We start from the raw sequence: 26627 nt of genomic DNA, 5'->3' as shown, positions 1-26627 counted from the left end.
CGATATCTATCAATCCTACAGTTTTGGGCTTAAATCTTGGTGGTATCTTCATCTCTATCCTATATATCCATCTATATCCTCTCATCTATAAATATATCCCTCCATTTTTTTTTAAAAGGCACCCTTGGATTTTGTTCCTAATCATGATTATCAGGGTGCTTTGCGCATTCAAAGTCTTGGTGGGTCCATTCTGGAATTATGAGAGCAAAAGATTGAAGTTGTGATGTTTTTATCAAGATTAAGATAAAGTAGCACTTGACCTGTTGGGAAAGTGACGATGAGGTTATTATGATATTCATCTTTTTCAAAATCACCTATTTTCCCTTGTTCTAGTTCATCATTCTCAATAATTTCCAAGGCTTTCACCATCTCAAGTTCCACCACCAACTCCCACTGCTTGCTTGTGCATATCTGTCTGCATCTTTCTCACCATCAGGTGTGTCGAATCTGTGTCATCACTCGCGCTTCCTTTCGTCAACATGTATATGCATGTCATAATTGGTAGCAGTATTTCATTCATCAGCTTGCTCCATCACACCATTACCGTCAACTGCCACCCATTGCTTCATGCATTAAAGTTCCCCAAAATATTTTTATTAATTCTTACTACAAAACTCCTTCATAATCTCTCTAAGTATATTATAAATTTGGATAAATTAGGGATTTTTTTCTCATCTTCTTAGAGTTTTTTTAATTAATTTTCATTAGTTTTATTTTATTAAACTGTATTTAATTATTTAAAATTATCCAAAATCCAAAAAAGTAGAAATTAAAGTTTCAAGTCACTTATTTTTAAGTTTCACCCTCTGTATTCAACCCTCACACACGCTCCTAAGGAGAATATATGTGCTTTTGTATAAGTTTGGAGCATTAGATGATGTTATCAACGCCAATTTAAGTGATCCCTCCAGTAATTGATCCTCTAGTCCCTGTAACTTATATACCAAAGATAAACATGAAATTCAAGTGACAGAGTTATCAACCAATCAAAAAATTAGAAAGAACGGAGATGAAGCGAATTTTGGAAAAGATAAAAGAGCATTTTAGTAATATTCTATCTATCTTTACCTCTTTCTAGATATGCTGTTTTATGGGGTTGATTGGCTATCTAAAAATGATAATGACACTAGTTACTGTAAATCGAATCAGATTGAAAACTATGTGAAACAAAGTCTACAATAGTTTGGTTCCTGATATGAGTTTGTTCAAGTATTTCACCTTTCTGCATTGAGATGTATCAACACAATTTCTTGGATGTTGGATATTCTTTGGACATTCTTGAACACACCCTGGAAATACTGCAAATCTTCTTACTGTCTAATCACAATGGAAAATGATATCTTTTTTAGAGGGAGAGGAGACAAAAGGGCCCCAGGCCTGGATCGCAGGGGTGCTTGAAAATAGGTACCCCTTTGTTTATATTATTTTGGATAGTTTTCATAAAAATCCCTTACAATTTGAGGAAATTCACCAGATTAAAAGTTATTATGTCTCTGACCCTCTAGCCCCATTGATCAATCTACTTAATAAATTTAATTGTCCAATAATATTTATTGACAGAACTTATTTACTAACTATATTGCCACATATTAAAAAAAACAAATAGGAGTATATCAACTATCTCGTGGAACCTTTACCATCTTTTGTTGCCAAGTGCATATAATTTTTCATCTTTGAGAGAATCTAAAATGTACCTTTTTGCAGATGTCGGAGATCCTCAATAATGTGTCAGCGGTTTTCTTGTGAAATGCATATTTCTTCCTATTGGCTGGAGACTTTCATAGGTTACAGTAATAATGACTTATCTTAAAAGACATTTTAATTATTGACTATGTACATGATTGGCTAACATTAATCATTCACTACGACCAATTATTGGCTGCAATCCAAATGAGTTAGAGTTTGATACATTGTGGAGAAGATTAAATCAAATAAATTACAATGGAATCCCTTATAAATATTTAAATAAATGTACATATGTCTTCTATCTTATTAAATTATTTACTTTGTGAATTTAACATCAGAAAACTCCATAAAAATATCAAAAAAAATGAAAAATTAGATTTGCATTCTAGGAAACCTCAAAATTATCAATTGTATGTTTTCTGACTTGTAAAACTATTTTCATTATGAAACTAATTTCAAAAAATTCTATTAAAATATCGTAAAATAAAAAAAAGTATGAATTCGTTGTAAAAATAATAATTCATTTTAAGATTTGATAGGATGCATTTATGAATATTTCAATGAAAATAAGTACATAAAATGCATGAAGTTATTATTAAACTATCATGTTATTTGTGACTGTCAGATGATTATCATAATGGTCCATACTGGCAGTTGTATTAATTTTTGTCCAACTTTTGAGTGAATACCATCAAGTTGAATATTTGACAGATGTTAAATTGTGAGGATTATTGCTTGAATTCCAATGAACTAATAGTTTATTGATTTACTCTTTAGAGTATTAACCTAAATTCAAAGTGTTTTATATCACTAGTGACAATGATAATAATATTCATAACTTGAAAAAGGTACTAAAGGATTGCCTATTCGAGGTTCAGACAGTCGTGCTATGTGACATACAAGGTACATACTGTAAACTTAACTATATAATGAGGCTTGAAGGATATAGGACTTGACCACCCGGTTGAAATGATGAGTGAGAACGATATATTAGTCACTAAGATTCTGTTTTGGTTTTGGAACAAAGGTCTATCAAGAAAATTTTCTCTGTAGATCAAGCGTTGCAAAGTTTTTACTGGAATATTAAAGTAGACACGAGAACAATACCTTAAAGATGTCCTCGCCAAATATAATTTGACATAAACCATGCTTCAAGTGAATCAAGATAAGAAAAAAAGTTTTGGGCAAGACGTAGAGTGATGATATTAATTAAACTAAAATAATCTCTTTAAATTTCAACTATAAATTAAAATACGTTTGAAGGCTGACTCTTGTCTTCCTGAAAGGTCGCCAAGGTACCTTAAGAATCAAATTTGCTGGACAAGATCCAGAGTGGCTGTATAAATACAGCCAAATTGAAATATTTAAACCTCACCTGAATATCAAAATTATTTTTGAAGGTTAAATTTTGTCTTTTGTGAGGTCACCAAGGTACTTTAAAAATCAAAATATATTGCTACACTAAAATTTAAATGAATTGAAATATGGACTGAATGAAGTCAATAATGGATGTTCCAGATAATATAGACTGAGCCGCACGATCTTTATTTTACGACATGATCCCTTCATCCCCAGAACGCCCCTACCCGCCTCGGCGTGACGACAGAATGAGCCGCACGGACCATAACTGACGCACGCCTCGCTCGACATAGAGAGAGAAACATAGATTGTAGAAACAAATAGAGAAAGAGAAACAGAGAGGAGATCGTAGAAACAGAGAGAGAATGGGTCAGAGAGAGAGATTGTAGAAACAAGGATAGATAGAGAGAGAGAGTAGAAAACAGCGACAGAGAGGGAGAGAGAGAGATTGTAGAAACAAAGATAGATAGATAGATAGAGAGAGAGTAGAAAACAGCGAGAGAAAGGGAGAGAGAGAGAGATTGTAGAAACAAAGATAGAGAGAGAGAAGGAAACAGTGTCAGAGAGGGAGAGAGAGAGAGAGAGATTGTAGAAACAGAGAGAGGGAGGGAGGGAGAGAGAGAGATTGTAGAAACAGAGAGAGGGAGGGAGAGAGAGAGAGAGATTGTAGAAACAGAGAGAGGGAGAGAGAGAGAGAGAGAGATTGTAGAAACAGGGAGAGAGAGAGAGAGATATATTGTAGAAACAGAGAGAGAGAGAGAGAGAGATTGTAGAAACAGAGAGAGAGAGAGATTGTAGAAACAGGGAGAGAGAGAGATATATATATTGTAGAAACAGAGAGAGAGAGAGAGATTGTAGAAACAGAGAGAGAGAGAGAGAGAGAGAGAGAGAGAGATTGTAGAAACAAAGATAGTTAGAGAGAGAGAGTAGAAAACAGCGAGAGAAAGGGACAGAGAGAGAGATAACAGAAACAGGGAGAGAAAGGGGCAGAGAGAGAGAGATGATAGAAACAGAGAGAGAACGGGTCAGAGAGAGAGAGAGGAGAGATTATAGAAATCGACACAAGGAGAGCGAGATTGCAGAGCGAGAGAGAGAGAGAGATGCGGCGAGATTCGGTCGGCTTGTTTTGTCCAAGACTGGGAATCGGTGCTTGACCCGTCGACGCGTGGACCTCGCCAGACGCTGCATGCGACGCGCGTGAGGGGCCGCAGGCGGCGGCGCTGCCACCGCCGACTGACGAAGCTTACATACACAACCTCCGACGGCGACGCCCACGAGAGAGAAAATTATCAAAAAGAAAAAAAAACCGGATAAAAGACGATTATCGGGCAGGAAAAAAGACGGTGTCTTTGGCGATTATTTCACTGGAAATTCGAGTTTGGGGTGTAGATGGAGAGATCGGGCCAGTCGGCGGGCAGGCCGAGGAAGCAGTCGGCGGGCGGCGGCGGCGGCGGCGGTGGGGAGGGGTCGAGGGCGGCGCCGGCGAGAGCGGGGTCGAGCAGCCCCACGGAGAAGTTATCGAGGATAGAGCCGAAGCCGCCGTGCGAGGCGAGCAGCGAGCTGAAGCTTCCGGTGAAGTCCAGCAGCTGCCGATCCGCGTCGCCGTAGACGGCGGGGAGCTCGTCCACGGCCGGGAATTGCGCGGCCGCCGCCGACGACGAGCCGGCGGGGCGCTTAGCGGCCGCGCGCCTGGCGGCGCTCTTGCGCGTGCCGCCGCCCACGGGGATGTTGCGCAGCGCCCCGCCCTTGGTCCAGTACCGCCGGCAGTCCTTGCAGAAGTGCCTCGGCTGCGACAGATTGTAGTTGTTGTAGTAGCAGAACTTGGTGTTCGTCGACTCGCACCGCGGGCATCTCAGCTGCTGCTGCTCCTCCCCCCTCTTCATCTCCTCTCCCACCGACAACTACAATCACTAGTAGAACAAGAAGAAGAAGAAGAAGGATGGGTTATGGCGTGGGCTTTAGCAGACCGGCACCTGAGACCGCCATGGAAGCTCTCAGTGGTGGGGACATCGGACAGCCCACATGGCCTGACCAGCGAAGCTCTTCACATACTTCCCTCAATGTCTCCGCGGCGCTCTCTACTATATCTTGTCTTATCGCGGCAGAGAGATAGGACCGTAGGAGACGAAGAAGCCCACGAGAATGCCGCCCTCTCTGCCCCTGCTGTTGAATTTCCAGACTCACGCTTCCCAAAGGAGGACCGGGCCGGGATAGGCCGGCCGGCCGGCTCGGCGGCCCGAGCCCGGCCGCCCGGTGATGACGTACACGCAAAAACCAACTCTGCGACAGCCGGCGAATCTCTGCCGTCCGTTGGGCCATCTCGAGGCGGAGGAGAATCGTAACGGATCGTGGGCCCGGGCGAGTTTGACCGGGCCAGACTCTGCGCCTCCCCCTGACAGTGACAGAAGGTTTGGGCCCGGCCGACCGCGCCGGCCTCACCGCCGGTTCGACCGCAGCGCGCGGAAGTGCGCCTGCAGAGACTCGAAGTCGGGGAGCTTCGGGTGAACGTGGGGCGACGCCGGCGGCTTGGGCCGGTCTTCCTCGGCTCGGACCGGCCCCCCCAGGCTCGTCTCCGGGTCCGGCGGCTTGGGCTTGTTCCCAGACGGCGAGGTTCGCACAGACACCCCGCCGGGTCTCGCCCAGACACCGCCAGAGTCCGAATTTCTCGCGCCAGGTTCTATTTTGGGCTCCGGATTTCTTGGGGAGAGAGCGGCCCTGGCTCGGACAGTTACTGTTTCTCTGTAGCTCTTCTTGTCTTCCTCGCTGGAGTCGTCCGACTCCACCGCCCTCGGAGGTACATTCTTCCCTGGCTTGATCATCTCTTGATTTCCGAGGGAATCCGACGGCGGGGATAGCTTGATCGCGCCGCTGAGTTGAGCTCTGTTTCTCAGCCCCCCCGTCAGCCTCCCCAACTTCAGCCCGCCCGCGTCTTCTTCTTCATCGGTCGACGGTGATTTGGACGGCTGGGATGAACGCGGGGGATCTTTTGCCCTGGCGCCACTGCTCTGTCTCAGAAGAAACCGTTCCAGAAACAGCTTCTGCTCCTTATCGTCAACCGCAGGAGCATCATCAAAGAGCGCTTCATCGTTCTTCCGCTCCGCGGATTTTCTCTCCGTCGCCTTCTCTTGTTCTACGCTGCTGGAGCGAGAAGACGAACTTCGTCTAGTCTTCGCATCAGATTTATACTCCTTTGAAGCCCGTCTGTCAAGAACGCAGATTTCTTTATCAGAGAGTGTAGCATTATCGGAAGAAGATCGAGAGCCCTGGAAGACCCCGCTTGCTCTTGTTTGCCCTGCTGAGACTTGGTCTTTGTCAAGGTCAACTACCCCAAAATCCTTCCCCGTCCTTTCGTTTCTGTATCCAGTTCCATCTGTTCTAGTTTCCCATCTCGCGGGGACTTTCGCTGAAGTCTTGGGATCTGAAAATAGAGCGCGATCGTCCACGGAATCGCTCTTAGGGGAATCAAACTTGGGCAGGTCTGTATCAGGGGAACGAGGGCTCTTCTTCTTACTGTGCTCTGTTGAGGTTTGATCTCGGTCAAAATCACCCACCCCCGAAACATTTCCAGTCCTTTTGTTTCTAAAGCCGGCGCCATCAGTTCTTTGCTCCCACCTCTCGGTAGCTTTACTGCCGGGAGATTCAACTTTGGTTGATGTCTTGGGCGGTGAAAAGAAAGCAACTTCGTCCTCTGACTCGCTCTCTGGAGAGTCAAACTTGGGGAATCTGGTCCGTTGACTCGGTTCCTCCGCCTCATCATCGGAAACACGAGGGCTCTTCTTCCCAAAGTCACTTGATCGTCTGGCTCGATCTTGTTCCAAGCTAACTTCTTTCTGATCTTGTTCCTTCAACGGCCTTTCATTTTCAGAGACGGGTTTATTCGGTTTATGATCCCAGCTCATCGAATCCTTGTTTCGAGGAGACTTGCTTTGTGATCTTGGTTGGGTTGGGAAACCAGAGGCATCTCCACGGGATGCCAGCTCGACTGCTGCCCTGGCAGCGAAACTCGCCAATTCTGCTGACTCAGCAGCTGCCTGGGCTGCCGACGTGGCATCCGAGAAATTCATCGCCCACTTCTGACGACCCAGTGAAACTTCCGTCTCATATTTTCTGTCAGGAATACTCGTTCTCCCTGGGAACAGAATGCAAGATATAAAACCTAAGGAACTTGAGTTTAGAAAAACAAGACAAACACAGATCTTCAATACCAGGGACAGGAGAGAATCTGCCCCCATCTTTTGTTTGAGCTTTTTGCGCTGATTCTTGAGGTTGAGTTTGACTATGGGAGGACGGAGACCGGATGCCAAAAGATCCCTCGGATGAACCACTCGGGAAAGATGAAGGCCCAGGCTGTTCATGATTATGATCGCAGGAGAGGACGACGGTTATTTGTGATGATCGGTTAATCCTCCGCGGAGAAAACAAGGTGGAAAGTAGTGATCCATCTCCTTACCAGAACATCCGATTGACGAACTTTAACAGTTTCTTCCAATACTGTAGCCTCCCACTTTATGTTGTGTTCCTTGGCGACTTCTGATAAAAGTTTGTTCTTGGTATTGATGTCGCTTGGCCTTGCTGATAATTTCTCCACAATCTAAATGATTGAAAAGATAAATGACTTCTGGATTTTTAATTAAACATAGTTTTCAATAATTTCGAGGAGTAATACCAAACTGTTTACACCGCACTCTGGTCTAAGCTCGCGAACTGCCACCACAAAGTCTTTCCCATACTTGGCGGAGAAATTCTTGCTAACTTCCACGAGTTCCGGGATGTCGGCACATCTCGGTGCCGAAAATATTAAACCGGTTATCGCCTCCTTCAGCTCAAGAGGGCACTTCCTGGGGATGAAGAACAATACGGGTAAGATGAAAAGAGGGCAGCGTTTAACAATTGCGTTGAGGAAAGTTATACTCGAGAAACAACTGAATACGGGTAGTAATATCCAGTCATATCGGTCAAAAAACCAGAACAATAATCGGTAGGGCAGGGCATACTTTTGTGATTCGATGATCGGCATGCGGGCCACTAATAGTTCGCAGTAAAGCTGAATGAGTTCATACGCTGCCATGGTCTTCTCCTCCTGAATACAATGTTCCACCTGCCCGCAATTTTGTGTTACACCCAAAACCAGAAAAAGGAAAATTCTTACATGGTACATCAATTTCGTAATCTAAGTGAGTCAGAACGGTAGGATCGCGAATTTTGGCTCATACTCTATGTTTAAAATCATCAAGAAAATCAAACGGGGGAATGCTCTCCGCCGAAAAGCCTTTTCGTCAACAGCTACAATTCTAGATCATCAAGCCGCCAGAGATCCATCCATCTCGACGTTTTTATCGTGTTAGGGTAAAATAAGGTAATCAGGCGGAAGAATCGATCAAGTGTTGTCAAATGAATACGAATAAATTTTTGCGCTAAAAGGAAGAACAATCTCGTTTCTTCGGTACTAACCCGAACGCGAGCCGCCTGCTCCTGGCCCTTCTCCAGAAGCTGAGCCAGTTCCTTCTTCATCTGCCACACTTGCTCGGCCCTTTTGTTCCGCAGAAGCTTTATCCGGGCAATCGCGAGCTTCAGCGATGTTTTGCTGCCAACAATTCCATGACGAACACAAACAACGTCAGACTAAGGTGAAGTGTTGTGCTACATCAAGGTAGAAGAATAACCTAACGGAAAAACATCCCAATTGATCAATCTGATAATTCGGAGAACCGAATCGGACTTCCGCTCGCAGGTTAAATACCACGCAGTTAACTCAAAGCAAACATTTTCAACGAAAATTTCCCCTCCCCGCCTCGATCGGTACACAAGAACGGAGCAGTTTACCACGGGCAAGACACAAAATTAAGAGTACTTTGTGCAATCGATGAATTTTACCATTTCGCCGATTTAAAGCTCTTCGGTAGCATTTCACCGGACAGGGGCAGCAATCTGAGCTCCGCAATTCGCCCTTCCCCAAATAGCCGACCGCGTGAGTGCAATTTATTCACAAAAAAATATCGATTAGGAAACCGCAGGGAACGAGCGTTTCAGATGAAGAAGTTGAAAATCATCTGCTACGTCAGATCTCGTGATTACTCTTCGCCTCCCCTCTCCCCAAAATTTACGTCGCCTGGATGAAGGAACGACCAAATGCCGTTATATCAATTTCTGCCCTTTGTCCCACGTGTAAATGTCAACGCCGCGTACAAAACCGGAATCTTCCCTCATGAGAAAATATGCAGATTATTTCCGGAAATGTAAGTTTGATCGTTCGAAAGTAAGAAATTTGAGTAAAATAAAAAATAAAATCGACCAAGGACCACAATAGGATATCAACCCCAGCGACCGATCTTAAATGAGACGCCAACTTCGTCCGCGCGCCACTTCAGAGCCCGCCTGACACGTCCCCTTTCTCTTCTAATTTCTGGAAATTAAATCAAGAGGATGCTTAAGCGCGAAGTAGTTCTGAAATTATAAATCATTTTATACCATCATTTGATTCATTAAAGCCCAAAGTTTCTTAGTTCAAAAGACATATCACACGACATCTCTCTCCTACGAGTAAACATGAAAAAGAAAAAAAAAGAGAATATCGCCAAGAGTTTCAGTTAACACCAACAGATATCAGTAAGGTAAATTCCAAATTAGAGCAATTTGACGACAGATTACGAATACCGAATAGTAAAAACAATATTGACATGTTTTTTTCTGAAATGAAAGAGTTAATAACATCTGCCCAATTTCCCCTCGATCAAACAAAATCTTTGAAGATTATAACAAGGGTTTCAACCAACACCCTCTGAGACGTTTTTGTTAAAAAGACGACGCATGTAAATTGCCCGCTGGAGCAATTTGACGACAAATGGCGAACACTGAATGGTAAAAAAAAGAATTCATGTTTTATTCTAAAATAAAAGATAGAGAAGGAAACATCAAAGGGAAAGAAGCTCACCATTCGTTTACTAATGTAAGGCTTCAACGCGGTGGGCAATTGAGAATCTACGTCCAGGAACTGGAATTTCTCCTTTTCAAACTCTTTTCTAGAATCCTTTCTTGTTCCTTCTTGCCATACTCTGCCAAAATTGGGGAGCCAATCATCGCTGAAATCAGAAGCCACAACCAGCCCTCTTTTCTCCATCTCTAGTTCAATCCTTCTTTTTTCTGCCCATGCTGCTCCGACGCGGTTGGGGTTTAGCTTACGAGATTTTTCTACTCTGTTTGAATCTCCCACGGTTGAAGTCTTTTTATCTCCAAGAATCAACTCGACACCCTCGTTTTCATTCAGCCAGGGGGGACTAGTGACAGAATCCAGACAAGATTCGTGGGCTTTGGAAAGGTAAAAAAGAGGAATTGAATCAAATATGAATATGAAGGAAGAAAATATCGCAATGCAAAATGGATCGGATGTAAAAAAAACTTGATCTTTAGAAGTACCAGAAGCGGATCCACCCTCTGTAACTCTCCCCTGTTCCTGAGTCTGATAAGAATAGATTGTTAAAATAATAAATTGCATCAATAGAACACCTCCCATAAACCACGAAAAAAAACTATTTTCTGATTTCAGTACGGTTTATGGGTATAATTAAAACAGGGGTCCATCGGACACAGTGGATAGAGAGATCTGCTTACCCGAGTATGACTCGATGACGAACAGACGGAGGTTTCCACTTTGTTGGATAGAAGACTTCCTCGGATGTCAATTGTATGACTATGTAAAGGTTGAACGCCAGAGGAAATTTTATTTTCAGAACAAAGGATAAAATTTTCTTCAGAAATAATCATATTTTTATGAGTCAGTCCATTGTGGATATCTTCTGGCGGCGGAGGTCCTCTATCACTGGCGTCCCCAGAACTCGGATGAACAATTCTTGAAGCTTCGCATTTTTTCTCCCACTACATGAAATTCACAATCTCATCATGGAAATAGAAACCATATAGCCGAGAAAAATAAAAAATTGCACTTCTACTGATTCGTAAATGAAAATATCAAAATCTATAATATTGATGGGAAAAATGATTTGCAAGACATTAGGCTTTTTTCAGAATAGAGAACGTAATCGGACCTTCAGGAGATCGATCTCGGAAACCACGAAGGAGGACACACGATCCATGCCTCCGCCATGCTTCCACAAAAAGTTTTTCAATCTCTTCAAATGGCCGGAGCTCGCGAGATGCCGGATGGCATTGTAACTTCAAAAAAAATAATTGAAAATTACAGAAAATTTCGATAAAAGAATCAAAACTGGAAAGGAAAGTCCTCTAGAATCACCAGCCAAATGAGCTCCCGAGCTCGATTATCTCCAAATCACAAAAAACGCACCAGAGACGGTTGAGCAGGGCGTGCTCCGGGTGGAGCGGGGAAGGATTTTGTATGTAAAATCGAACGCCAGAGAGCTTATCTTGGAAGCGGGAAAGGACCCGAGAAAGAGCCTTGACGTGATTTGGGAGATATTTGTGCTTCCGACCATGGCCGTGGTTGATTCTGCAAACCTCGCAGAACTCGAACGGGACGTCGATCGACGTTTCCCGCTTCTTCTTTGCATTCTGCTCCCCAGAATTCATGCTGAACTCCCTTTCTCCAAGAACAAGAAGCAAACATATGAGAAATGAAGCCCCTTAAAAACATACTCATTTCCAATAATAAATACAAATTCAAACAGAAATTTAAATGTTATGCACCTCCGTCATTAGTAAACAGGATATTGTGTACTTATCATTAAACTGTAAAATTAAGCTTCATGCGTCATCATATGAACCTAAAAGTTTTTTAAAGCAAGTTGATGTTGATCAGTTTTTACTTAAGAATATTTCTCCATCCTTAGAATGCCATCCAAGTTTCTTAGTATGTGCCTATTTTACTGAATTGTGAAAATTCTCTAGAAAACTTTGATAAATGTTCAACATCGGATTGAGCATTTAAGCCAACATCTTATAACCTACCTGCCTGGTCTGAAGACAGAGTTTTCATTTACATTGTGCATAAGAATAATTCGTTTGTTTCATTAAAGGATGAGATAATGGAAAATGTCAGTGTATCGGTTCTTAGATGTGTCAATTGTAAATATTATTTGATATATTATGAAATAGTAAATACATCTTATTTCATATGATGTATTTGAGTCATATATTATTTGGTCATCCATAATATATGCTCCCACAAAAAAACATTTCTTTGAAAGTGTTAAAGTTAAATTTTATTGTGTATCATATGAATTAAAATGTACCAACATGAAGCAACGAAACAACTAACGGGTAGTAAAAGAAGTGCCTTACCCTCTGGTATATTATGCTTTAATTGATGAATATTAAGAATATATTATAATGCATTTATGGTATACTTGAATCACCTCAACCTCCACTGGATGCTATTATTCCAAAAGTTTCTATATTATCGCTTCTTATTCAATACATATTCAATATTTTTATCTCTGATTGAAATCTGTTAATAAATGATGCAGATTAAAATAATTTTAAGCTTTAAATTTTATCTTTCATGATTTTTATTTCTAATAAAGGTTCACTTCAATCATTTTCTCACTCTCAATGGTTTCAAGTTAAACTCGGGAATTTTCATTTTTCTTACCAATATATTTGTGTCTACCTCGAGCTCTATGTCAACTCATATCAATTTTTCTGTCACTTGAACTCGATATCAATATTGTCTCAATTAAATCTATGTTTTCTCTTACAATAATTTAGGTTTCAGCTCAGCTAAATCCCTCTATATTAGACAAATGATCTCAAACACCTCTATCTCTTGTTCTAATTCAATCTCAGCCTATAATATGATTTCTACCAATGCATTCCTTGATATTTTATTCAAAACGCAACTAATATTTTGATTCAATCTAAATAATAAAAATTATTCTTATTCTTGAACTTAAAGTTCCATTTTTTTTTGTTTACATTTTGCTTTTCCTCTCCAACTTCCTCAAATCTTACCGTACCCTCTATATATATTTCAATTCAATGCAACTCCAAATTACTATTATAATATTATAACTCATATCAACCAATGATTATAACATTCAAAATTACTGTTCAATTAAATAAGAAATAAAATTATATTTGACAGAAGTTTGATTTTTTAAAAACTTTTACCTGGTTTGCCTTTATCTTAGTTCCATTTTTCTATCACATGCCTGAAAAAGAACTCCTTTTGATCAAAATTTCAATCTAAAACTTTGATTTTACCATAATTAACTTCACAATTTTTATTCTCAATAACATATATTTTTAATTTATTTGGCTTGATTTTTAAGGTATTACTTCAGATTTTATCTGTATCTTTTTTACGTGAATGCAACATAGCATCTATAAAAAAAGAAATCCAAGTCTGTTGAAATAATAAATAAATAAATTACTGTTTATTCTCTTTTGGTGAGCTCCCATTGGGGGTTTCACTGTTCCCAAACAAACCTATGTCATCCGTACACCACAGATTGAAAAATATAGTTTTATGGGGCATAAATTGTTGAAGAAACTAATTTTTTATGAAAAACACTCGCTCATTCTCCTCCATTCTTCAGGAATTAAATTTCGTGGGCTCTGTCCCAATAATGATGTCATGGCAGGAGATTTAACTTTCATGGCAAGGGACGAGACTGAATTCACCAAAAAATGTTACATATATTTTTGTGCAAGTCAATAAGATCATTCTCACTGGTCAACTACTAAAAATGGTCGAATCTTAATCCTTGGGTTAAGCTCAAATAGTTAGATCCATATTTCCAAATCTGCTTGGTATTAAGTTCTTCAAATGACATTATTTTACTTCGAGAATGATTAATTAGTATTTTCCAAATCCCATATTCACTTTTTATACAAAATATTAAAAAATACACAATTTTGAATATAATGAACGTAATATTTTATTCAATAAACTTAAATCAAATATGGTGGTGTGATTTGGCTTGACGACCACATAATATCCAATATAACGTACTCTTTTTTTTCAAATATAAAAGGCGTATCGAATACTTCTAGTTGAAATTTTAAGTCAAAACTCACGTGTTTCACTCATATAATTTATCATTCAGGCAATTTTTCTTTATACATGAATATATAATATATTTACCTTAACTAACTCATGATAATACATTTTTTCACTTTCTCACAATTATATGTGCATACAAGTAAACATGCTTGAATGAATTTTTAATTAGGTTGATATTTCATTTACTCATGTTTTAATATTATATATTAGTTTATAAACAACAAAGCTGATGGCCAATAAAGTTTCCAATAAATTCAAGTCTGAATTCCAGAGAAAGATTATCTAAGTTTTAATCATTTATCATGTATTTTTATATTAAAAGGATCATTGATGAGTTGAGCAATGTATCAAACTAAGGATTCGAACAAAATTGGATGGTACCCATAAGTTGAGAAGGTTTGAAAAATAAAAATTTATAGAATATGAGATCAAGCTACAATTACAATTTGTTTCTAAAATAAATGATAAGTGTATTAGGAATGATAAGTAGCATTTATACCAATCGAAATCAGATTTATATGCATCACATCTCAGTGTCTCTCTAATTCATCTCTACCGTAGAGCCCTTGATTTATATAAAATTTTCAATCACTAGATAATGAATTCGCAATCTCTAATACACAATGTGTTAATATTGGCCTTGAAATTTTATAAGAAACATAATATCATACTCTTGATGGAATATGTGGATGGAAACAAATCGTACATTACACATTTCATTTCATATTTATTAATGTAATTTATTGATGATTGTGCACTTGTGATGCTTATGGAGAATTACATGAATACATGATCCAACTTAGTGAATTATGAGGATATCATAACATAAAGATCACACTGTCTTTAAGCGTGTATTCTAAATAGTATTGTTCGAAGGATACTCATGAAGGAAATCAAAATATAAAGATAGAATAACACTTTCGAGTTTCACATAAATGATAATCATGTGGCCAATATAGTGGAGAAACTAAGGGTAGATAGAGGGTGTTGTTTAGCGGAAAAAGTTCACTAAATTGATCCGCATGAATCCCTAAATGGTGTTAGACTAACCTATGTATCAAGTTGATTTACATCTCAGTTGAGTAGGCGGTCCTCGATGGAAATATATGTGGCCGACAAGCCAATCACACATTGTGTATCTCATTCCATGTTCATTAGTAGAACATATTCATTATAATGAAGTCCATGAATACATGATCTGACTTAGTGAATTATGATGAGATCATAACACAGAGATCACTATCCATTAAGCATGTGTTCTAAATATTCCTATCTGAAGGAAACTCGAGAAGAATATCAAAGTATCCCCATCGATAACACTATTTAGCCTCACTCGTATGATGAGTATGGCCGATCCCATAACAGTTAATGTGGAGACACTAAGGATAGATAGTGGGTGCTCATTAGTGGAAAGAGTTCACTCATTGATCCATACGAATTCCTAAATTTTATTATACCAAACTGTCAATCAGATTGATTCACGTCATGGTTGAGTAAGTGATCCTTAGACTTGAGACACCAAAGGCGTAATATGAATGAACATTTGTACTTTGACTAGGACCTACAAGTACCTAATCATGGGATTCTAAGTAGTCTTAGTTCAGGTGCATCAAGAAGTCCACGAAGATGATTGAGTGGTCAAGATGGGATCGTCTACCCTCGGTCGGTATAAGAGGTGAAAGCTCAAGGAAGATGACACGATGAAGTCCTTGGCAAAGGTAGTGAAATATCGAAGAAGAGTTCTCCAATGATCTTCTCCCATGATCTTCGAAAGCGTCGATATTAACTTGGGTGACCAATTTGGGTTTGATAATTTAGTATACCCTAAGTCATCCTACGAGCATCAAGTGGATGAGGAACTATACATTCACAATAACTGACGACGAACAGGTTCCATGAGTGAGTTGATACACACTCCTTTGTATACTCTAGAGCACGATGTGCATGTTGACACCCTATGAGTTGGAGATTCAACCTATTGATTGGGTTAAATCAATCTTTAATTAATTAATATATATATATGATTGATAACACCCTAAAATTGGTATTTAACTCAAGCAGTTAGCACACTTTTATGCATTTAATGAGTTGATAATAAGGTTGTTATCATATATTATATGTTAATTAATTTTTCTCTCATCTTCTGTTAATTTATGAAATTTATGGAATTTATTTAAGCGTGGAATAATTATTTTTAAATGAAAATGGCAGGTTTAAAAATTAATTTTAATCGTAATTAATGTGGGGACAAATTACTGACTTTTATAGAATTTTCTAGTATTTTATTTGATTTTTTGAATTATTCGAGGAATAAATGAATTTTAAATGGGAAAAAGTATAATATAAGGAAAATAAGAGTTTATAAGCAATTTATAAAGTTGAAGGGGTTTTATCTTAAATTTTTTTTGCAGTTATGCCCTTAAAACAACCTTCGGTCGTGGTTGTAGACGTACAGATACAATTAAAATAGTTGCAAGGTTTTATTGAAATTAATCAAGATGTTTTAATGGTTTTTCAGGAAAAGATGGAGGAGAGAGAAAGAGAAGGGGCATATCCATAAATACTTTTGGGCGACGTCAAATTGCGCATGCAACTATATGCGGGACTTGAGCGCAAAACTCCAAGACTACTTTTTCGAGTGAAGACTACTTATTTTGAGGGCAATAAGTTCACCGCCCAGGACACGCATACACATTGCGTGCACGGAGGGTGACGTGGACGGTTTTGATTGGGTAGCGGTATTGAAGATGCACATGTAAGTGTAGTTGATATGTATTTTCATTTTTTTTAATTATTTCTTTCTATTTTTGCCGGGGGGTACGTGGCACTACAAGAATGAACCCGCCAAACGAAATGGAATTTTCCCAGCCAATCAGACGTCGACACATCATTGCGTGCAATGAAAAAAAGTAATTAAATAAATGAATATTGATCAACTGCTATGATTGGTCAAAATTCATTTAGTAATAACTTTTGATCCTAAAGTCCAATTGAGATGATTTTTTTTGGATTTTCTCATTGTGGCCTCCTCTGTCTATATTATTAATCATTCAGATCAAACCTATACTGATGGACAAAAATTAATTACTGATTGGGAGTAAAATGGTAATTTTCAACATTTAATCTAAGTATAAAAGCTGAATTTTGAGAGGAGGAGGTCATTCTGGAGGTGGTTCTTTCACAACTGCAAGACAAAGAGGAACTTTTTATTGGATCACTTGTATTTGGTACTTTTCCCCTGCATTGTATTTGATTTTTAGTGTGATTTGGATTATATTTTAGTGAAGTTTGTGATTTTTCCTTATGGTCTTGGTCTTGGTCTGCATTTCTATATGGCTTGGCTTGAGCGGCATGTACAAGCCCTTACTCGGATTGAGAGGAGAGATCATGGAACTGATCTAAAAAAATATTTAGTCTAGGAAGATTAAGGTGTGTTTATGAAATGTTAGTTAGTGAATTTGGTTTCCAAATCTCCCCCAAAACAAATTAAGACCAAAAAACCTTCCTATACCTCTAATTGACCCCTTTGATCCTTTTTATTGTATCAAAGAAATCAATCTAGAGCTTCTCACTTCTTCTATTCTTCCCATCTCTTCTACCCCCCTCTAAATTCTTCATCTAATTAGGGTGATTTGATTTTCATTGAAGATTAAATTAACTCTAATTAGGGTCAAATTATTCAAGTAGATTACTAATTGGATTCATTATAGCTTCCCTTGGAGGATACCTATAATTATCATTATACATCTTAAGTCAAGGTTCTATAAATTTTATTGAATAAGCTAAAATTAACAACGACAAGGGATTAAATTTTTTGCAAAATTCACCCCTAATTTTGGCTTATTAATGATGATATGGTTAATTAATTTGGAAGGTCAATAAATGTTATTTGTAGTGGTAGAGTCATTAACTAGACTGATATATGGGCCTAGAGGGTTACACGCAAATGGCCTTTGGACGTCGGAAGAGATACTTAAGTTTGGGGGGCTTTTATGAAAGTACCTACTTAGTATAAATTGGGGAAGGCCCTAAATGGAGTTCACCCAAGACAGAATTATTCATGGGCTTTCCCCTTATTCTCCTTCTCTCCACACCTCCAATCCACTCCCAATGCGATCGAAATGGTGTTAATGATGACGACAAAGGGTGAACGGAGATCGTCAAGGTGAAGGAGGAGATTTGACATGCTGAGGATCATGTGGATATGTCAGGAGGCTGCACACTTGACCAGCTTGACTTGTCTTAATCCCCGATCCAAGAAATCAAGGATGCGCTCCGTGCACAGGTTTTTCATTTCATGATTTTAGAGATGCCGTTATGATTCCGTTTAAGTCTTTCTCTGTGTAGAATCCTTGTGTTATTCTAAATCTATGCCTCTAGAACCCAACAATCCTTGGCCCTGAGATACCAGGGATCTCTAATGGATGAAAAATTGTATTTTTATAATGACCTATGAGTTCATAATCATGTAATCCTAACCAGTCTTAGTTCAGATGCAACAATAGGTTTTAAAAAGAGAGGATTGAGTGGTCAAGATGGGATTGTTCATCCTTGGACATAGAGAAGAAATCTCAAGAAAGATGATGCATAAAACTCCTTAGCCAAGGCAATGTAATGTGATTAAATGCTAGTGTATTTGATCGGACCATCTTATGATGGACATTTTGACATAACCTCCCATTTATCTTGCTCCTTTATTATTTATTATTTATTTTTAAATGCCAGAAGAAAGGCGATAAAAACATCAAACATACAGGGAACAAGCTTGACTATGAGAAATGAAGTTGTGTAGAGTTGTCTTTAGATTGCTTCCATTGCAGTTGTGCTAGATCAATCTCTCAAATGCTGCTCACATGTAGTGAGGGCATCACCTCTATCCTTTCAGCACGTGTTGTCACGTAGCCGGAGAGTCACTTTCCCGCCTTTGTCATCGCCATCATTGTTTTTGCTATCATCATCCTCCTCATTGCCATCACTGTCATACTTCTATCCTACATCAGTATTTTAACTTATTTTTCCCAATGCTATTTGCGAAAGAGTGTGGAGTGGTTTCAATGGTGAAACAATGTAATATTAGTTAACCCCCATTCGATCGTCATGGCCCAAAAAGGGGGAATCCCACCCTGATCAAATGGTGCCAGATGGAAACATGAGAGGTAGTGTTCTCCCATCCAACATATGTCGCGTCTGGATAAAAATGGGGTGGTTTCAAATACATGATATTGGGTATCAGATGTTTTTCAAATATCCATCTGATACTGTATATTGGGATGGATATTGAAGGCCTCCGGAACCGATAGATGTCTGTACTGAATATTGAATCCAATATTTGATATCGAAAATCCAATACCCCAATATTATGTATTAAAATCCATACCAAACAAATAACATAAATACCTCGAACCATTTTGGACGTTTAAAAAGCTCTTACGCTTTACCCATTGCAATTAGTAAATGTAAGATGGGCTAATATTGGGCCCCATGGTGAGAGCAATATGGCCCAATTTGTTTGGGCCAGACTACTAATGAAATTGTAAGTGAAATATTCAAAGAAAACCATTAATAAAATTACAAAAAAGGATCAAACAAACAGTATATATGGCTCCCAATAGCTTAGTTACGCATCATAAGTTTGATATAGAAAAAAACTGTAGCAACCTTTCAGACAAGGACGGATGCCCATATTGGTACTGTAGCAACCAATATCCGATATCCTTATTCGGTTTGCAGATATCAGTATAGACGGATATCGGATATCTGTGTTCCAGATTAACATCCGTCCCGATATAGTCATCCAATATTGGGCTTGAGACGGGCAAACTCTACACGAGAGATAAATGGTTTCCTCATTTGAGCACCAGAGCGGGCTAGGACTTCCTCCTTTAATTAACTTAAACTATTTTTAAGTAGGTGATAATGAATACTTGCCAATGAAAAGTAAGTCTCTTCTCATCCGTCCGATGGAGACCGATCATAGACAAATCGGACGGACGAGATGAAGTGTCCGTTACCGGCTGAACTCTTTATCTCGTCTCTACCGCTGCTCGTCTTCACTGGGAAGAAGCTCGAAGAAATGAGAGCGGCGATGGCAGCTGCGGGAGCTTCCCCGAGTTTCTGTGGCCTGCACGCGGTCGGCAAGCCTCGTTCTCTGCTTCTGAAGTTCAGGTTGTATGGCGCCTCGCTTTCCCCTCGCTGCGTTCTCGAATTTTCGCCCGATTTAGCGGCTGAAGAAGCCGAGGCGACGCCCCAAATTCGAAGCCCTTCTTTCTTCCCGAAGAAGGGCCAGACTCTCGAACTTGTCTGCGAGAGCCTCGCTTTCAAAGGCAAGGGCCTCTGTAAGGTCGCTGACACTGGCTTCGTTGTCATGTGCGATCGTGCTCTACCTGGCGAGCGATTCATCGGCCGTGTTACGCGCAAGAAAGGGAATTACGCTGAGGTGATCCTTTTTTTATGATAATTTAGCTTTTATAACTTCGGATTTGCATAATGTTTGTAACCCTTTGTTCTGATTTTGTGTAGGTGCAAAAGGTGGAGACGCTTACTCCTCATCGGGACTATGTCGAAGCTCCGTGCAAGTACGCTTCGGATTGCGGGGGTTGTAAAACTCAGAATTTGATGTATGATGCCCAAGTCAGGGCGAAAGAAGAACAAGTTCGGGATTTAATCACTCATGTTGGGAGATTCTCCCTTAATGATCCGGAATTTGCTTCCCTATTTCGGCCTATTGTTCCATGTGACTTACACTACCATTATCGAAATAAGGTTAACACACTTTTTGAGATTTTGTTTAGGGTACATTTTTATTAGACGGTGGATCAGGCAGACTCCGATCTTTGCAGATGGAGTTTTCTTTTGGAAATCAGAAATGGGTTCCTGAAGATCAGTTTTCTGGGACCAAATGTTCAGATTTTGATGGGTTTGCGTTGGGTCTGCACGCTCCTGGTCATTTTGATAAAGTTCTTCATGTTGACAAATGCTTGTTGCAGAGCGAAGCGGCTAACATGGTAGGTGACCATTGTCAATTTTAATTTCAACATCGTCTTGATTAATAATGATCAGCGTAGGTCGTTTGATTGTCTTTATCTCCAACGGAAATGTGATTTATGCTCATTACTAGGTTCTCGCAGTTGTGCAAAACACGTGCACTGAACCTGCGTTTGGTCTTACTCCATACAATGTTCACACTCATGTTGGGTTTCTTAAGCATCTCATGCTGCGAAGTGGCAGGTATTTGTGAAGTCTCTAGAAATACTTATCCGATTTATGGTGAATAAGCGTAATCTACTTACCGGAAATACTAGAGTCATATCTGAGCGATCTATTTACTCTTTACACATGCCGGTTAATCGGAATGGATTGGCAAAAATATTGCCTTCTACTAATTGCTTTACTGGACCCATGATTTTATGTTCAGTAATGTACTGCCAATCTGATTGGTATCGACACCTTAAATTTTCCTCTAGTTTTACCGTGAAGTTACTCTGATCACTTTCTTTCCTTTTGCGCCTTGGATCCTTTGTGAACTAAGCTTTTTTTTTTCTCTTTAAGGGACATTGCTAGCGGCCTTCCTCAACTCATGGTTAATTTTGTGACTTCGTCTGACAATCCTGGTTTATTGTCACCTCTGGTCGATAAAATTGTGAATATTCCTGAAGTGGTTTGTTGCTTAATCTTTGCTTCATTATTCAAACTTTCGCTTGCTTCAAAATTTCAGTTATTCATCCAAACCTGTCTCGATCGAGCTTTTTTATTAACCGTCAGTCATGAAAGCGTTTTTGTTGATGTATTAATTGCTTCCAACCGATATTTTATCTTATACGGCGGTGAATCTACGCAAGGAATTGTGATGAACTACCGGAATTGTGATGAATCTATGCGGAAGCAAACTTTTTATTTCATTTTATCGACCAGCTGTTTAAGTTTTAGGTTTTAGTATCCAGGGTTTAAGATGTGTATAGGGTTAAGCGTTCAAGGTTTAGGGTTTAGGTTTTATGAATCACTGTTTCGGATTGAGGGTTTTAGGAATATTTTCTTTTGTCAGGGATTTGATTCTTTTTATAACTTGTCAACATGTTTTCTACAGGTGAGTGTTGTCAATAATGTTAATACATCAGTTGGCAATACATCTCTCGGGGAGAAAGAAAATGTTCTCTACGGAAAGTCAACTATCACAGAAACCTTAAGAGGCTTGACGTTCCAGATATCTGCCAATTCTTTCTTCCAAACGAACACTCACCAGGTCCACGCTTAGTCCCTCTCGTTGTCGGCTGTTATTGTCTCTCGTTTTAGAGAATCTTAAAATTTCTATTTTCAAAATAACTTTTTTGACTGTTAAAAAGTTTGATTCCTCAGAATAAAAAGTTTGATTCGACAGAATAAGTAATTGAAAATTGATCTTCAGGCGGAAGTCCTTTATAAGCTTATAGAAGAGTGCGCCGGTCTCACAGGAGATGGTTCGGAGGTTATTCTTGATCTCTTCTGCGGCACCGGCACGATTGGTCTGACTCTTGCGAGAAGGTCAATCAGATTTTATCTTCAGTGTCAATTCATTTTTGACATCGATCAAGAAAAAATGTCTGATTCTGCTCCTTTTTTGGTAATTTTCAGAGCTCGTCACGTTTATGGTTACGAAGTAGTTGCTGATGCTATATCAGATGCCCGTCGAAATGCGGAAATTAACGGCATAAAAAATGCAACGTTCATCCAAGGCGATCTAAATAAAATCACCGATGATTTTGGAAAAGACTTCCCCCAGCCTGATGTTGTTATTACTGGTAAATTTTACGCGACGAATTAACTTTGCCTGTTGTTATACGCCAGATTAGTGCGAACTAACATCTTCATCTAACTCCAAGATCGAATGTGCCCAAATATTTTTAACATACTATTATGTTTACCCAAAAACTCATTGGAAGTACCGTAACTGTGCAGATCCTAATCGCCCTGGTATGCACATGAAGCTGATCAAGTTCTTACTGAAACTAAGAGCCAAGAGAATTGTCTACGTCTCCTGCAATCCAGCCACATGTGCCCGTGATCTCGATTATCTTTGCCACGGGGTGGTATGTTCTCATTCCTCTCTCCCTCTCTCTAACTAATGATCAAATCCCTAGTTTTTACGGATTTTTGAACGATAATTAATCCTGGGCACTTGATTGGATCGTGTACACAGCCAGAGAAGAATATTGAGGGCTGCTACAGGCTACGGAGTCTGCAGCCCGTGGACATGTTCCCCCATACCCCCCACATCGAATGCGTTTGCCTCCTGGAAATCGATTCTTAATTAGAAGACATCGACGACCCACGAAACATATACATGTAAGCCATTTACTTCGTTCCACAGCTTCTTACACTACAACGATTTATCCAATTATCTTCTTGTCGGCTGTACTACTGATGTAATGGATCCTTGGAATTTTGATCAAAATAGATGATTCTGGCAGTCACCTTGATTTATAGGAGAGAGAGAGAGAGAGAAACCTGCCAAAGACCTGATTAGTCCATTGCAGGGATGCAAAATATTTGTTCATTACAAAGGGGAAAAAGGAAGGCCGTATAGGATCATATCATGCTAACTGCATATTCATCAACTCAAAGTTACACAATAATGCATTAGCAAAGGTCAAGTTATATACATTTATACTGCTGTCTTTCTCTCTGTATGCTCTGGAGAATTCTAGCTGCTGATTCAGGGGTTGACATGGGGTTATCTGGGGCCACCTTGATCACTTGACTCGGCGGCGCAGAGCCTTGGAGAGAAGAAATCCAGGGAAGAGGAGTAACGCAAGCCCTCGGAATTTGCACATCACTACTGGTACTCTTTCCGGATCTATGAACAGCAGACAAATCTAGTTGAGAAAAGGGTTTCGTCGTGGGTAATTCCCCATTGCAAGAACTCCAAGAATCCTGTTTCAGCAGGTCAACTTCTGTAATCACCGGAGAGTAAGGGCTGGTGCAATGGTACGGCTTGTAAATTAGGCCTTCAGTGGGGGACATGATCGGTATTAACCACTGGTTGCTATTTTCCATCGTCTTGAAGCGCGTTGGAAGAGGAGTGCAATCAGATGAAACTGGGTATGTAGATGCCTTCTGATTTGAGATCAACGGCTGTGGGTTGGCCAGAAAGTAATCTGGGTCTTTAGTGAGGTCCTCAGGCTGTACATTCAAGGGTGGGATTTCTCCAAGGAGCACTTGCGGTGATCCTGAGAGTAACTCTTGAACCTGTTTTCGGAAGGGATTTTTAGATTCTCCTTAAAAAAACAAGATATAATGTTTATGAATGAAAATTCTTACTTTAATCAGTCGATGCAGCTCGAATATCTGCATGCCGAAGACCCTCTGTTGTCTGCAAACAGTTAAAGTTGTTTCTCTATCAGATCATATAGTTTATCATGACATATTTCGACGAGATTTTCCTATTCATACAGATACGGATGAGATGATATATCAAGGAGCTAAATTTCGGGTAAATGGAATCAATCAACATTACAGTTGACATTTTCATTCGTTAACACTCCAGATTATAAAAGTTCATAAGACCCATTCAGTGGTATAGTTCTCACTCGTGCTGAATAAACTTAAGTGTATAATAACTGTGCAAGGAAAGGCTGACAGCAAAAGAATGAAAAATTTTAAATTCTGACAGCAAAAAACTGACATCGAATTGAGACAATGGCGATTCTCAGCTCATTGATGCATTCCCTGGGTAGAATTGACATACCTAAAATTCACCCTTTATAATCATAACCCTTAAGTGAGGAGAAGATATAAAACACAACCCTTTATCACATGAATGGCGCAGCAGAGGGCAGTGAACAGGTATAAGATCCAAGGCCGAGAATTACAAGAACAATCCTTTCAAGAAAAATTATTCAAGAACAACACTTACTTGGCGATTGTCCTCCGCAATTTCCAAAAGTACTTGGTACCAATCAAACCCACAACATCATCAGGAGATATTTCACATCCTGCTTCTCCTTCTACAGGTGTCACATGATCATTCAACTCTGCAACAGAACCTTCAACTGTTAAACCTTCACATGAAGAACTTACACGGCGATCCTCCTCGTCTATTAAACCTCCGGAGCAAAGCTCGCCTCTTCCATAAGAGAAATCCAGGTTAGTATTTCCAGATTTAGAGCTTTTAGCTTTTTCTGACTTTCTCTCTTTATTGAGATGATTTTCCAAAGGTTTTGTTCCTTCAGCTGCTGCCTCTCTTTCCTCAAAGTTCTTCACATTCGGAGCAGCAGTCGCTTTCTCTCTGTTCACCAGACGGTGATCTTTGTCTGGCTGAAAAAAGGGCCATCACGAACATAATCATCATGATAATCATCATCATTGTCGTGTCATCATCATTAGATTCAGGCTCCCTTTGCAAGCGTTAAGTAAATCACTTTAATAATTAAAAACAATTCGAGCGTACATATCAGAGTAAGAGGAAACCTTTTTTGTATCAACCAGAAATTTTACTGCCAATATTTCTTCTGATCAGTAAAATCAACCAACTAACAAATCAGTAGCCCTTTATCTAAAAACAACCTCTGGCCAAAACGAGTTATCATGCGGTTTTTTGATGGATTTAGGGCGCAGAAACAAGGAAAAGGAAAAATCTTTTCCGTGGGTAAAAGAATCATTCATCTCAATTATTTCGAAAGCGCAAGCAGGCCAATCCTCACCAGTTTATTGCTGGAGGCGGATATCATTCGCTCGAATGTGAGATAAAAGGAGCTCCTCTCCAGCAACGTTTTCTCACCGACGCTATTAACTTCTTCAATGGCAACTGAATTAATGCTAGAACTTGCGGACTTACGCGAATTCGCTGTCTTCCCCGAATTCCCACACCCCTGCGGAAATTAAAAATAATAATGATACCACGTCGAAATGGATCTTGAGATTTAGCAACACTGTTCTAACGTTTTAATATTCAGATTCTTTCTCCTCGAAGAATCGTTGCAACCGGGTCCGATTTTTAAAGATAATGCTGAAGCAAGAGCACCGCGGATCCCCCAATTTTAACGATTCGCGATGGGGCACAGACAGCGTTTCCACTTGCTAGATTGATCAGACTACGCAGCTAGGGCTCAAGGAATTCTCAAAGGGCGAAGAGGATAAATAGCCATTGAAGATTCAAACCTGGCAAAACGAGGACGGACGATCCGATTTCAACATGTGAGAAGGGATGGTGAACATCTCGTACAACTCCATCTTGTTCTTGGGCGGATCCCCCTCTTCATCTTCTCTCCCCCTCTTCATCCTTCAAAATCCGCATACCCCAGAAGAGAAACAGAGGATTAAACAACGAATCTTCTTCCTTGTCAAGCAGACGTTGATGGGCACTTGAGCAGGCCCCACTCTTCGTCTGACCAACTATCTCAAATTCTCAATAAAATGGCCGGCCACTTAGTTTTCCACGACGACCCGCGTCGTAGAATACAACGTCGGTTTCCCCCTGCGGCGCCGCATGAAACCCTTTAGAAAAAAACACGTCTTTCTTCACCAGAACAGCGGAGCCCACGGTTTCCAGCCCACGGAAATCCGGCTAAGGACGGAAATATAAACCGGGTCATCGCCATCTCCAAAACCCATCTCAGAATTCTCTCGATCTAGT

The 26627-nt window shown here is 39.9% G+C and overlaps 5 protein-coding genes and 1 pseudogene across 6 annotated transcripts; 2 read left to right on the top strand and 4 right to left on the bottom strand.

Moving 5' to 3' along the window:
• The window catches only part of LOC144703425 (sugar transport protein 14-like), an 8113-nt pseudogene extending 6367 nt beyond the window's left edge, over positions 1-1746 (top strand).
• A 2626-nt stretch (positions 1747-4372) lies between these two features.
• DOF2 (DOF zinc finger protein 2) lies at positions 4373-4928 on the bottom strand. Its single transcript, XM_078575915.1, has one exon. The coding sequence runs from the start codon at positions 4926-4928 to the stop codon at positions 4407-4409; it is 522 nt and encodes a 173-aa protein (XP_078432041.1). The 3' UTR covers positions 4373-4406.
• Positions 4929-4970: 42 nt separating this feature from the next.
• Positions 4971-9130, bottom strand: LOC144703683 (uncharacterized). Its single transcript, XM_078575912.1, has 7 exons — positions 8920-9130; positions 8497-8629; positions 8040-8143; positions 7712-7883; positions 7496-7636; positions 7251-7392; positions 4971-7174 (listed from the first exon to the last, which is right to left on the bottom strand). Exons 1-7 carry the CDS (start codon positions 8949-8951, stop codon positions 5481-5483), a joined length of 2418 nt encoding a protein of 805 aa, XP_078432038.1. The 5' UTR covers positions 8952-9130; the 3' UTR covers positions 4971-5480.
• Positions 9131-9251: 121 nt separating this feature from the next.
• Positions 9252-11622, bottom strand: LOC144703684 (coiled coil protein). The gene is made up of 6 exons (XM_078575913.1): positions 11294-11622; positions 11088-11214; positions 10654-10917; positions 10459-10501; positions 9977-10350; positions 9252-9448 (listed from the first exon to the last, which is right to left on the bottom strand). The coding sequence occupies exons 1-6, from the start codon at positions 11584-11586 to the stop codon at positions 9410-9412; spliced, it is 1140 nt and encodes a 379-aa protein (XP_078432039.1). The 5' UTR covers positions 11587-11622; the 3' UTR covers positions 9252-9409.
• Positions 11623-20000: 8378 nt separating this feature from the next.
• On the top strand, positions 20001-23466 carry LOC144703679 (RNA methyltransferase family protein). The gene is made up of 10 exons (XM_078575908.1): positions 20001-20456; positions 20540-20782; positions 20860-21024; positions 21138-21247; positions 21569-21677; positions 22104-22259; positions 22422-22537; positions 22628-22794; positions 22952-23082; positions 23193-23466. Exons 1-10 carry the CDS (start codon positions 20016-20018, stop codon positions 23301-23303), a joined length of 1749 nt encoding a protein of 582 aa, XP_078432034.1. The 5' UTR covers positions 20001-20015; the 3' UTR covers positions 23304-23466.
• Positions 23467-23497: 31 nt separating this feature from the next.
• LOC144703680 (protein HEADING DATE 3B-like) lies at positions 23498-26451 on the bottom strand. 2 transcript variants are annotated; one of them, XM_078575909.1, is made up of 5 exons: positions 26153-26451; positions 25696-25863; positions 24909-25309; positions 24314-24365; positions 23498-24241 (listed from the first exon to the last, which is right to left on the bottom strand). In XM_078575909.1, exons 1-5 carry the CDS (start codon positions 26270-26272, stop codon positions 23648-23650), a joined length of 1335 nt encoding a protein of 444 aa, XP_078432035.1. In that variant the 5' UTR covers positions 26273-26451; the 3' UTR covers positions 23498-23647. The 2 variants fall into 2 exon arrangements, with proteins under 2 accessions (XP_078432035.1, XP_078432036.1); XM_078575910.1 differs by lacking the exon at positions 25696-25863.
• Positions 26452-26627: the final 176 nt, after the last annotated feature.

The sequence above is a fragment of the Wolffia australiana genome, chromosome 5, assembly GCF_029677425.1.
Source record: "Wolffia australiana isolate 7733 chromosome 5, ASM2967742v1".
NCBI lineage: Eukaryota > Viridiplantae > Streptophyta > Magnoliopsida > Alismatales > Araceae > Wolffia > Wolffia australiana.
The sequence above is the reverse complement of the archived record's forward strand: the minus strand, read 5'-3'. Positions and strand labels throughout refer to the sequence as shown.

Coding starts and splice junctions, on each gene's coding strand:
- DOF2 (XM_078575915.1), bottom strand. CDS start 4,928: ATGAAGAGGGGGGAGGAGCAGCAGCAGCTGAGATGCCCGCGGTGCGAG.
- LOC144703683 (XM_078575912.1), bottom strand. CDS start 8,951: ATGCTACCGAAGAGCTTTAAATCGGCGAAATG. Junction 7,637..7,711: donor AGTGCGGTGTAAACAGTTTG/GTATTACTCCTC, acceptor TCAATCATTTAG/ATTGTGGAGAAATTATCAGC. Junction 7,175..7,250: donor CAGATTCTCTCCTGTCCCTG/GTATTGAAGATC, acceptor TTCTGTTCCCAG/GGAGAACGAGTATTCCTGAC.
- LOC144703684 (XM_078575913.1), bottom strand. CDS start 11,586: ATGAATTCTGGGGAGCAGAATGCAAAGAAGAAGCGGGAAACGTCGATC. Junction 10,918..11,087: donor CCGAGATCGATCTCCTGAAG/GTCCGATTACGT, acceptor AATTTCATGTAG/TGGGAGAAAAAATGCGAAGC. Junction 10,351..10,458: donor AGAGGGTGGATCCGCTTCTG/GTACTTCTAAAG, acceptor ACCTTTCCAAAG/CCCACGAATCTTGTCTGGAT.
- LOC144703679 (XM_078575908.1), top strand. CDS start 20,016: ATGAAGTGTCCGTTACCGGCTGAACTCTTTATCTCGTCTCTACCGCTG. Junction 20,457..20,539: donor AGAAAGGGAATTACGCTGAG/GTGATCCTTTTT, acceptor GATTTTGTGTAG/GTGCAAAAGGTGGAGACGCT. Junction 21,025..21,137: donor AGAGCGAAGCGGCTAACATG/GTAGGTGACCAT, acceptor GCTCATTACTAG/GTTCTCGCAGTTGTGCAAAA.
- LOC144703680 (XM_078575909.1), bottom strand. CDS start 26,272: ATGAAGAGGGGGAGAGAAGATGAAGAGGGGGATCCGCCCAAGAACAAG. Junction 25,310..25,695: donor CCGCCTCCAGCAATAAACTG/GTGAGGATTGGC, acceptor CCCTTTTTTCAG/CCAGACAAAGATCACCGTCT. Junction 24,366..24,908: donor TTGCGGAGGACAATCGCCAA/GTAAGTGTTGTT, acceptor AACTGTTTGCAG/ACAACAGAGGGTCTTCGGCA.